Source organism: Pelodiscus sinensis, chromosome 6, assembly GCF_049634645.1.
Source record: "Pelodiscus sinensis isolate JC-2024 chromosome 6, ASM4963464v1, whole genome shotgun sequence".
Classification (NCBI taxonomy): domain Eukaryota; kingdom Metazoa; phylum Chordata; order Testudines; family Trionychidae; genus Pelodiscus; species Pelodiscus sinensis.
The window spans coordinates 117,889,201-117,901,438 of NC_134716.1; the positions used below are offsets into that span (position 1 = coordinate 117,889,201).

Genomic DNA, 12,238 nt, shown 5'->3' on the forward strand with positions numbered 1-12,238 from the left:
GATTAGTGTGGAAAAAGTGAATAAGGAAAAGTTATTTATTTATTCCCACAATAAAAGAACTAGGGGTCATCAAATTAAATTTAATGGGCAGCAGGTTTAAAACAAACAAAAAAAAGTTTTTTCTTCATTTAGCACACAGTCAACCTGTGGAACTCCTTGCTGAAGGATGTGGTAAAGGCCTAAAACTTTAACAGGGTTCAGAAGAGAGCTAGATAGCCATTGATGAACCTAACCTCCAATAATCTATTAGCCAGGATGGGTAGGAATGGTGTCTCTAGCCTCTGTTTCTCTGGAAGTGAATGACCGGAGAGGGATCACGTGAGGATTACCTGTTGTGATCCCTCCCTCAGGGGCATCTGGTATTGGCCACTGTTGGCAGACAGGATACTGGGCTATATGGACCTTTGGTCTGACCCAGTATGGCCGTTCTTACATTCTTAATAATGCGCTGTGGAATTTGAACTCTAAACTCATGTTTTTCATCAGGAATAATACTAACTCCGAACTTGTAAGTTTGAAATAACACTAGTGTGGACACTCCAGTGCCGCTAATTCGAACTAATGGGCTTCTGGGAGGCCTCCTGCAGGTCCCCAGAGTGCTTCCTGGGGCTCTGAGCTCAAGGTAGCGCATCCACGTTAATGGAACCTGCCTTAGACTAATTTCAATGCTTCCGCGTAGTGAGGACACGCAAGTTGGAATTTAATTGGGAGTTCTTAAATCAAATTTAGCAATTTCAAAAAGATTTCCTTGTGTAGACACAGCCTAAGAGTTTCCATAGGTAGGCTGTACTTCTGAAATCTTTTTATGGAATTGAGACACTAAAATGTTCTGTAACTGCTTCAGCCACGGTCAGGCTTTTATTCCAAGGATATAATTTTGTCTCACTCCCTTGTAACTCTGTAAATACTAGTAATGCTTCCCAGGTAGCGCATGTGTAGGCTGTAGTATTCTGTAAAGATATGAAATCCAAAGAGAAGGACAAATGCAGTGGTGTGATTGTACAGTAATGTAATATTCCAGATAGCTGAAACTTTCTCTCTGTAGCTTCCTTGATGCAATTCACACTCCATCATAGCTGGCTGTTAACTTCATCACTTCTGCTTTAGCTTGGGACTGGAAACAAAAACCAAAACAGCTCAACTTTATTTTCCAGGCTCTTTATGGAAATCCTTAATGAATGTTCAGATGTGGATGAGATTAAATTCCAAGAAGATGGTTCTTGGTGTCCTATGAGGCCTAAGAAGGAAGCGCTGAAAGTGTCCAGTCCTCAGTGTACCAAAATAGAGAGTATGTATATTTGAGTGCTGAATATCAAACTGGTAAAAATATCCAAACATTGTAGACTCTTGGATGTAACTACGATAATGCTTTAAGTTATCAGCAGTGAGTTTGGGAGCTTAGTATCTTGCCCTTCACCTGTTTAGATTTTAAATGAATGGCTCTTTCTCTCTAAAAATACTCTTTCATCTTGATTCTTTTGGGGAATTGATTGTTCATTATTCCTGGGAGACTCCCAAAAGGAAATGTGTCCCCCTGTGTTAACGCATAAATGCATTGGATGATTCAGGTCTCTTTGGGCTTGTCTTCACTCTGGATCTGAGTTGGTGTTGCTGCAATCAATTCAGTGGTATCAGTTTAGTGGATGCAGTGAAGACATAAGTCGACAGACTGCTCTCCCGGCAATGGTGTGGTGCAGACACTGAGGTGTTTTTTTGCACCCCGACTGATGTAACTTACATCATTTTAAGTGATAGTTCAGTAAAGGCCTTTGTGGTTCCCAGCTTTTGGTGCAGGAAGTACTAATCCCAAAGTTGCTTCTGAGTTCTGATTTCCTATACAGAGACTAGAAGGGCCATGTTTCAATTCAGTAGCTTAGAATTGGAGAAGCTATCCGCACCATAAGTGGAAATTGCTTATTAGGGATGTAAGCAAATAATCCACTACTCACATTTCCACTCCACCTCTCTTCCCCCCCCTCCCCCCCCAACACCCCATGCTGCTGCCTCTATCAAAGCTCATGGTGAGCCCAGGCTGCTCTGCCTCCTGCAGAACAGCCCCTGTCTGCAGGTAGTCCTGGTTTCTTCTCTCCCTCTCCCCCCCCCCCCAATAGGAGCCGCTGCTGTAGCAGCCTCTGTTCAGTCAGCCTGGCCTGGGCCCACCGCAGGCAGAGGCTGGTTCGCAGTAGCCTCCCCTGCTCAGTCTTGGCTCGCACTGGGTTTGGAAGATACTTCCACTGTAGCTCTGCATTTTAAATGTAGTAAGATCTGGGACCGAGCTGGGCTTGCTCAGTTCTGGCTTGCACTGGGTCCAGGATATACCCCTGCTGCGGCTCTACAGTTTAAATGTAGTAGGAGCCGGGCTGCCTGTGTGCCTAGCTCTTACTACATTTAAACTGCAGAGCTGCATTGGGGGTAGCTCTTGGACCTTGGTGCTAGCCAGGTCTGAGGGCCTTCCCTTATCAACTAATTGTATAGTCATTACAATTTGTATCGATTACATGATTAGCCAATTATCCATCTCTCAGCTTCCTTCCTGCTTATATTAACATTGTTTAAGCAATCATGCTTTTTCTTTAGGTTCCAGTGTTGTCAGCAAACCATGTTCTGTGACAGTGGCCAATGAGGTAAACAAGAAGAAAGTAGATGTTATCGACTTGACAATAGAAAGCTCTTCTGATGAAGAGGAAGATCCTCCTGCCAAAAGGAAATGCATATTTATGTCTGAAACACAAGGAAGCCCAACAAAAGGGTTTGTTAATTTTCAAGTTAGTTGTTCTGTAATGTCTCAGATAAGCTAACATGGATGGATTTGTAAATATCTCTTCTGGATGCAGTTTCAGATTTCCGCAGGGGAAATTCTGTTAGGCTATTCCTGGTAGAAGTTTGTATTTTAATACATGGTATCTTTGTTCTGGTGATAAAGTTCTTTGTATAATTTTACATCACACAGAGATTTGACCTAACTTGCTGTGTATGCAGGACTGAACTCCCTCCCCGTGATAGTTGGGGAAGGAAGGGGAGTTCTCCAGTGCAAAATGTTAATGAATTCCTGCTAAACTTGTTTTCATTTAAGGATTGAAAACACCCCAAATAGTAAAGGGCCTGCATTCTGAAAGCCTACATTGCTGTCTTATTGATATGCTGAAGTCCAGCCTGTTAGCTTTGGCAGGGAAACACTATTCTGTGTTGAATCAGCTCCTAGATTTCCTTTTCAAAGCCTGCAGACAGCTGAATTTTTTTAAATACGATCATCAGCCAGAAGAGAGAGATGGGTAACACTGTGTGTAAAAGGAGAGTTAAGTGGGATAGTAGTAAAGGAATGGGAGTTCAGGATCGGAGGGGAAAAACAAAACACCCAGAAGATAGACAGAGATGGCAAAAAGCCATCACTACTAAAAACAAGGCCGTGTTAATTCCTGATGTAATTCCATTGCTTTAGATTTACAAGAGGGGATGGATTTTGCTCAGTGGCACATGCCAAGGACAGTTAGAAGTGCCATTTCCTAAAAGTTTTCCAATCTCATCAATCCCATTTTTTTCAGGAGACACAGGATTCCGAACTTCCAATTAAGTTACTAACCATCTTTACCAACATTTTTTTCCCTTCTGGGTCCCTCCCATTTTTACAGCACTCAGCATCAGCCCCTGACTACCTATTCTCATAAGGGGTTTACAGTTGGAGTACTCTGGGGGTCTGAGAACTTGAGGTCTTGCCTAAAGGGGAGCATTTGCTAGCCATCTGTTGCTCTATGAACCCGCTCCAGAGGGTCGGGCTTCTGGCATCATTGACTGGTCATGATCAATTTTCCTACAGCATCTGAGTCACAGTATACTAGTTCATGTCCTTTACTCAAGTAAATTCTTCACTACATGCCCAAAATTTACTCTTCTCCTTTCTGCCACCGGCTGCAGTATTAAGCATGCTCTGGTCACTCTGCAACAGGTGTTTACTGCTCTTTGGCAAGTGTTTAAAAAGTACTCTCTATTATAGAGGGTCATTGCTGGAAATCTAAGGAGTTCCATCACATGTTGTGAGAGCAGCAGGGGAGTCCTGTTGCCAGACTTCCTTTCTCATTACTTATTGCAAATGTAAATAGTTCTAAATCTCTTTAGATCCGAATTACCTCCTTCCATTTTAGCAAGATGGGTGCAACCTATATTTGTTCTATGTTGGTCTGAAGTGTTTCTGTCTGTGTGCTGAGCACAAAAAATAGCAGACATACTTACGTCTTTTTTAAGACCATCGTTTTCAGCATCTAGAAGTGCATGCCTTCTAGCATGTTTCCTGTATAATTTTCTACCACTGACATGGGGTGGCCAAACAATCTTATTTAAATATTTGAGGGGATAGCTGGCCCAGTGAATTACTGTATTGTTTGCACCTTCTGGAGGCTGAATTTAACTCTCACTTTGTTGCAAATGAAGATGAATTTTGGTCTTCTCACACCATATATGAGTAAGGACTGATATGTGCTGGACCAGCTCTGTGGCACTAGAGGTCAGCATTGAGAAACATGGGTGTGGGGAAGCTTCAACAACTAGTTCTGTCAGTTCCTCATTTCCCCAGAGTACGTACTTCACTTACAAATATCCATTTATATTCCTGGATGATAGATTGTTATAAATGACTCCAGCACTGTACTTTGTTTTAATGCCAACTTGCTCTTATGTCACAGCTGCTGTTGAGAGCCACGATACGTTCATGTTATAATGAAGACTGTTATGAAAGAGGAGATTAGAGTGGAGTACTGTGTAGTGAGTAGCCACGCTATAGTTGTGTTGTAACATAGTGACCTTGTGAATGAGTGCGCACTGTGGTGCAGAATTTTTTTCTCCTCTTAACTAACAGCCAGATTGTCTGTTTGTAATTTCCCATGCTGTTTAAAACAGGGTTCTCATGTATCAACCATCTTCTGTAAGAGTGCCCAGTGTGACAACAGTTGATCCTGCTGCTATTCCTCCTTCATTATCAGACTACTCAGTACCATTCCACCATCCACAAATATCAAGTATTTCATCAGACTTGCCAGGTACGTGGGGGGTGTGTGGGGGGGGGGAGGGGGGAGTGAGTGAGGAAAGTAGGGTTTGTGGGTTTTTTGTTTTGTTTTTTGTGTTTTTGTTAAGCATATCCAAACAGTCTCATCAGTAACTGAGGTACTTCCCTATTGAGCCAGATTGTAACCTCAGTATATCTACACAAGAATAGCGCAAGCTGGTCACTAGGGTGTATTTCCATATTCGGATTCCAGTCCTGTAGCTTCCAAAATGAAGTAAAAAAAAATAAATTGTCTGAGTACAGACTCAAGTTCATGTGTTGATAAATCAACTAGCGGAGAAGTCTCCCTGGAATGGATTGTTTCATTTGTGCGATGTGCTTTTAGAACACAAAATAGGAAGAGTAAGCATCTGACATTGTGACAGCTCACCTCAACCTTACCTTCTCTCTAGACAAGGGGAGAGATCTTTTACCTTCAGTCTAGCTCAGTGGTCCCCAATGCAGTGCCTGTGGGTGCCATGGCGCCTGCTGGGGCATTTATGTACGCCTGCCGAATCATCTGGGCTAGCCCCGGCGCATGGGCGATGCCGGCCCCGGGTACCCGGCAGCCCTGAAAGGTTGGGGACCACTGGTCTAGCTGGGTGAGGTTGTCCCTGATGTTACTTTGCGTAACCTAAGGAAAAGGTTAAGGTGAGCTACAATGTATAAGCTTTGACCTCTGTTGCCTTTTTTATCTAGACATGCCCTAAATGTCCATGATGCATTCTTCAACACTGCTGCTAATAGCAGTCGGAAGGTGGGAATGGTGGTATTTTCTGTCCTCACTTTTTACAAGAATGTTGTTTGTGAGGATACTTGGGATTCTTTCTATCTATATCAGTACACAGAGCCTCAGAAAATGGTTTCTGCCAACACCCACCCCTTTCCCTGTCCTTCCTGCTACACTTGTGGCTTTTTTCCTGTTCCAGTTCCCACCTGGCTGATGGCATTGGGATAAATCACCTTCTCTGTTTCACTGTGGTTCTTTTATTGCTCCCTCCCAACATCCTTCCCTTAGGACAGGGGTGTCCAAACTTTTTTCAAAGAGGGCCAGATTTGATGAAGTGAACATGCGTGAGGGCCGACCATTTTGCCTGACATTCTTTGAACCATTAAAATTAAATGCAAATTAACTATTTTATGCAAAGTTTATTGCAAACGGCAAACGACATAACACCAACTATACATGTTGGGCTCGTCTACACTGGCCCCTTTTCCGGAAGGGGCATGTAAATTTCACCTATCGTAGTAGGGAAATCCGCGGGGGATTTAAATATCCCCCGCGGCATTTAAATAAAAATGTCCGCTGCTTTTTTCCGGCTTTTAAAAAAGCCGGAAAAGAGCGTCTACACTGGCCCCGATCCTCCGGAAAAAGCGCCCTTTTCCGGAGGCTCTTATTCCTACTTTAAATATCCCCCGCGGATTTCCCTACTACGAAAGGTGAAATTTACATGCCCCTTCCGGAAAAGGGGCCAGTGTAGACGTAGCCGTTGTGTCCAAATATATTTATAACTGATTTAGACCAACTGACATTAACTGAGATTTTACAATGTATTCATCTCAATTGAAAAAAAAAACTTGCCTACACTAATGTGAAGGGTGAAACTGAGATCTGGACTGCAGCACATAGGCTAGGTCTGGTTCAAAGGCAGTCCCTGATCTCAGCAGCTGCGGAGTCCGTCCCTGATCTCAGCAGCTGCGGAGTCCGTCCCTGCACTCTCAGCCCCAAGGTAGAGGGCTTGCAGGGTCAGAGGCGGGCGGAGAGCGCAGGGCACGCTGGCCTGACGGCTGCCCGGGGCAGGGCGAACCCGTAGCCAAGCGGGGGAGCGGGGCTGCGGACGTGCCCTACTTGGTGGACTTTAGGACCGCAGCAGCCATGGACGGCGGCGGCACGGCCGGAAGCGGCGTCAGTCAGAGGAGCGCCGGGGAGCCAGGAGAGGGGGAGGAAGCGGGGGCTGTCCCTGCACTCTCAGCCCCAAAGCGGAGTGCAGGGGCAGGGTTTGGGACCGCAGCGGCGGCGGCGACCCGAAGCGGCGCGCTGAGCGCGCCGGTTAAAAAAAGCACCGGGGAGCCGGGAGAAGCGGGGGGCCGTATTAAATCCGACCGCGGGCCGCATTTGGCCCGCGGGCCGGACTTTGGACATGCCTGCCTTAGGAGAATCCAATGTCTTTTTCTGTGGAATAGTTAGGAGAGCTCATAGTTTACTTTAACCTTAAGGGGAGCATTATAGGTGAACTGAAATCCTAGAGTTTCACAATGAGAACTGTGGGTCCTTGATGGATTCTATAGTGAAGTCTTCTGAATCAAATCTCCCATATGTTTTCTCAGAGGCTTTGGGGGTGGGGAGAGACTTCTGGTGAGGGAACACCATTGCCTAGAGCCATGGAGGCGAAGGCTGGCTGGCAAGGGAGGGCATAGGAAATGAGGTCTTTCCATTCTCTATTCTTTTGCCTTTCATTCTGTTAATATGGGGAAGATAAGGCCAGGATTTTAAAAAATACCAGGCTAAAAATCTCTAGCATTAGTAGGCTTCTGTTTTTATAAGTTCTGTCCTAAGTGCCTAAGCATTGAATGTAGGAGGTGAAAGAAATTCAGCCTCTGCCCCTTTGAGCTTTTAGTTTGAACTGCTTCTCCAAAACTAATGTTTCCAAACACAGAATAGGCCCGATTTTAGAAGTGTTTCCTTGCTGGCTGCCTTTGGATATGGGGCAGTGACCTGCTGTTTGGTGGTGGACATGGTCATGTTGTGATCTGATCTCATGACAGTATGCTCAATATTATGAAGCTTTGTCCCAGTTGAAGTCATAATCACACTGTGAATCTTGAGCTATGCTAGATTTTCGTACACTTTAAACAACTACAGTTAGCTACTTCCATCAATGCAGCTAGCTTAAAATCATCCCAGTATATCCAGTGAATACATAATCATCACTCTACCTTCATGTAGGGGGGAAAAACCCACTGGTTACTAGATAACTTTTTTTTTCCTGGCTCTTGACAATGTGAGACAGGTGTTGTGTCCTTCACAAAGTACTTTATAGCTAGCACTGAGCAATTAACTATTTCTTGACAAAATGTTTCTTAAAACTGCACGTCTTGATTACAGAAGTGACAGGCATTGATTTCTATCTTTCTAGGTTTGGATTTTCTTTCACTAATCCCAGTTGATCCACAGGTATGTTTCCTGATTATATTGGGGTGTGGGTGTGTCTCTCTCTCTCTCTCAAAATTTTAAGTGGTTTTTGTTTCTCATGGCTATCCACTTCTGAAAAATGAATTGCAAACAATTTGGACCAGCTAGATGGTCTGATTAGTCAGGAATCCTGTCTCAGACAGTGGCTAGTACTAAACATTGAGAGGAAGACAAAAAGCATCCTATGATAGATCAGTGTAGAATAACTTGCCAATGAGGGAAGACTCCCTCTTCCCCATCACCTCCAAAATCCATAGAAAGACCGTGTCTTTTTCCCAGAAATATGAAATTTTCCATTCCCTTGAAATGTATACTACATTTGATTTTAATTAAATGGCCAAGACAAGAACAGGATTTGAGACAGATTCTGGTTCTCTCCTGGGCTGCAAGGACAGCTGTCATCTGTCCAGCCTTAGGTGGTGAGGTAAAAGAAGTACTTACTGTTGCTATGTTGGATAGTGCTTTGTATATCAAATAAGCAGAGGCATGTGCAGGAGTTTTAAATTTGAACACTTTTGGAGGGACATTAAACACCGACAAATGACAGGGTCCCTCCTCATTTCTCAGGATGTCTCTGAGATGCCCAGCAGCTCCTCTTGCAACAGTACTCTGTGTCCCTGCACCCCAGGTTGTGTGGAAGTAGTAGAGAAGTAGTAGAGAAGCTGGTTTCAGGGTCCTCCCCTCATTCCTACAGTTGTAGTCTGCTACAGTTTCCTTGCTGCTGGAGTCCCAGCCCTGCTGTTTGCTCTGCAGATACTGCTGAGGTGACTCAGGCTGGAGGCACAGGCAACATGTGGGACTCCCAACAACAGGCTGCAGCTGTAGGGGTGGGGGCAGAAGAAACTTAGCCACAGCCCAGCTGCTTCCTACAGCCCCAGATCAGGAGGAATACATGGAGATATTTTTGTGGCGGTAGTGCGCCTGCTTTGTCCCCTTTTGTGCAATTCCATGTAAATGAGCCATATAGCAGTGGACTCTTGATGGTCTTTGGATCCCAAATCAAATTGAGGGTGATAGAGACTGTGTACATACAGGATATAGATTGAATATATTGCGACTTCTCTAGCCTATTCAGACACGATAGTCTGGATCCCAAACTATTTCTATGACCTGAGGTCTCAGGTTGGGATGGCTTATAAAGCATCACAAAAGTAAGGAATGTATCAGTTTAAAACTTGTATAGTGTGTTTGGCTTTTTTTAGGGTGCATCAAGTAGGTAAAGGCTGAAGATGTTCTCATCCTTTTGGGGGATGGACTCATTAAAACCTACTAGAAATTAGTAGTGTCTTAAACACACCTGTCTCTGTATCAACTGTAATAATGATAGTTTAAAAGCAGATTTTTGCCAATTCAAAAAACATTTTGAATTTGCATGAATTTAGTTTAAAAAAATCAGACTTACAATTCACTTGTCATAGGTAAAACGTTCTTAGAGTAATGTATCTCTTTTTAAGTGACTGCACTTCAGTGGTGCGGATGGAGTGATTCTTGTAGCCATAGACTTTGCAAACTACTCTTGTGTCAGTCAGGACTAAAGATGCTATAAAATAAAAGGTAATTTACACAAGTGAGAGGAGACCCTCTTATACTTGCACATCTGCCAATTATGAGGTACATTTTCTACTAATGAGATGTCATAGCAACACATAGCTACAGCGCCATATGAAGATTTCACAGTATGCTTGTAAATGTTCTGTAGCATATTTTAGAGGTAATGAGGTGTTACTAAACTACCCTAGCCTTCTCAAGTAAATGAACAGAGCATAGTTTGCTCTTTGCTTTTGCTGTGTTCTGCCTTCAGGTTTGTAAAAGTCTGGTTCTTACCAAGCATGTATTGGCAAGTTTTTGTTATAGTTAACTAACTTGTGGTAGGGAAGAGGCATCCTCAGAGTTTACTTTTTCCCTTGTGCAGTTAAGTCTCTTCCTTATCGGCATCATTGTTTGTTTCAAGCAGTACTGTCCTCCTATGTTTTTGGATAGTCTCACCTCAACCTTAACAAGCAGCACCCCTGGCAATATCATCACATCTACCAGCCACCATGAGAGCAGCACTCACGTTAGTTCTTCAAGCAGGAGTGACACGGGAGTCATAACAAGCAGTGGGAGCAGCATTCCTGACATCATCTCATTGGACTGAAACACTGGCAGCACAAAACTGAGCAATTGCACAAAGTAGCTCATCATGACTAGAAAAGGAACTGCAGTGTCTTGAAAGCTATTTTGATATTTATTGAAAAGACAGATCGATTCTGTTGCCTTCTGAAAGTTGAGTAAAACTACATGTACAGTAAGAACTGAAATGATTAGAACTTTTTTTTTCTTGATCTCAAAACATTTGGAGTAAAAAAGACCCACTTGGAACAAATGTACTGTTTGACTGACTTGTTCTGGGGAAACTAATTTTGTTTTGTTGTTGGATGGATTCCACAGAAGGTTTTTAATTTTGTTGTAATACACAGCAATAATGTAAAAAAAAAAAAACCAACCCCAACTTTTTTAAATAAAAAAGGCACTTAACCACTCTAGAATGAAAACAGCATATGTTTATCCTGGATACAAGAAAAAGGTGCAGAGGTCTGCGTTGCTGATTTTTTTTTCCACTGAGGCCTGTAATAAACTTCATTTAAAATAATGAAGATTTGTCAAATAGCCATGACTTATGCTATATTTGTTTGTTCCTTACATTCTTAGCGCAAAAAAAAAAAGAAATCTGTAAGTTTTCCTGAACATGTGATGTTCACTTATGAATGCAAATTCCTAAAATGTGACTTCTTCCTAGTGTATCTTGGAGAAAAACTATGCAAAACCTTCATCATATAGATGTTAATGTATGCTGTAAACACAACAAACTGCTATGCAGAACCTGGCTGTAGTCCTTTAACTTCTGGCCAGGCCTTGTATAAGGTGGAAAGTAAAAACAAAAAACAAACAAAAAAAACTGTTCAGACTATGAAATCCTTGTTGTTCCTTCATGTAAATTGCCTACCCATACTATTTCATAAAACTAAACTGAGTCCTTCAAATGCAGCTGTTGAAATTGCAAAGTAGTTACTGGTCTGGTCTGGTCTGTCCTTTTGTCTAGTACAAGGTTGTTCTCTGTGCATATTTGCCAAAGTGTTGTCTAGTGGAGCATGATTCAAACAGCTTCACCTGCTTTTTTGGCAACTGTATAGTTTGACACTACATTTGGGACATTTTCTTCACTCTTTCAACCCATTTACTCTTTGTTATAACTTCATGGTAGACTAGAGGGTTTCTTTGTGGTGGTGATGACAATCGTCAAACAGATGTAGACATTGTCTCTGCCTAGACATAAAGGGCCCAATCCTGCACGATTTCTTAGCAGACCCATTGTGTATAGTGTCTAGAACAGTGATATTCAGACCTCAGTGGCTTAGGTACCAAATTAGCAATCAACATTGCCCAAAAGAATCAGTTATGTGAATTCATTTAATTCACGGTAGTGCTATGTAGTCACATTTAAACAGTATGAGGGGAAAATGCATATTAGTCTCACAGCAAAATAACTGACCAAATATTATTTATCAGCTACAATTGGTTGTTAATATAGTAAAAGCATGCTGTTTAATAACATCAGCTGGTTATGAAAAGTGTCTTAAATGATACAAAATGCAGGACAATGTAGCACTTTAAAGACTAACAAGATGGTTTATTAGATGATGAGCTTTCGTGGGGCAGACCCACTTCCTCAGATCAAATAGTGGAAGAAAGGAGTCACAACCATATATACCAAAGGATACAATTAAAAAAAATGAACAAATATGAAAAGGACAAATCACATTGCAGAACAGAAGGGGGATGCGGGGGGGTGGGGGGGGGGAGGATGGAAGGTAAGTGTCTGTGAATTGCTGATATTAAAGGTAGGGAGAGTGGGATGTTTGTGAGTTAATGGTATTAGAGGTGATAATTGGGGAAACTGTCTTGGTAATGGGTGAGAGAGTTCAAATTCTTGTTAAGTCCTTGTTGGCAAGTGTCGAATTTTAACATGA

The 12,238-nt window shown here is 42.7% G+C and overlaps 1 protein-coding gene across 9 annotated transcripts in view; it reads left to right on the forward strand.

Annotated features, from left to right (window-relative positions):
* PIAS2 (protein inhibitor of activated STAT 2) overlaps window positions 1-10,860 on the forward strand; it is a 56,800-nt gene extending 45,940 nt beyond the window's left edge. For 6 of the 9 annotated variants that reach the window (XM_075932713.1, XM_075932710.1, XM_075932714.1 and 3 more), the window contains 5 exons: window positions 1,155-1,288; window positions 2,578-2,749; window positions 4,891-5,030; window positions 8,173-8,210; window positions 10,141-10,860. In XM_075932713.1, coding sequence (XP_075788828.1) covers window positions 1,155-1,288; window positions 2,578-2,749; window positions 4,891-5,030; window positions 8,173-8,210; window positions 10,141-10,365 — 709 coding nt within the window. In that variant the 3' untranslated portion in view covers window positions 10,366-10,860. The remainder of the gene's footprint in view (window positions 1-1,154; window positions 1,289-2,577; window positions 2,750-4,890; window positions 5,031-8,172; window positions 8,211-10,140) is intronic. The other 3 variants (XM_075932711.1, XM_075932715.1, XM_075932712.1) reach the window with 3 other exon arrangements.
* Window positions 10,861-12,238: the final 1,378 nt, after the last annotated feature.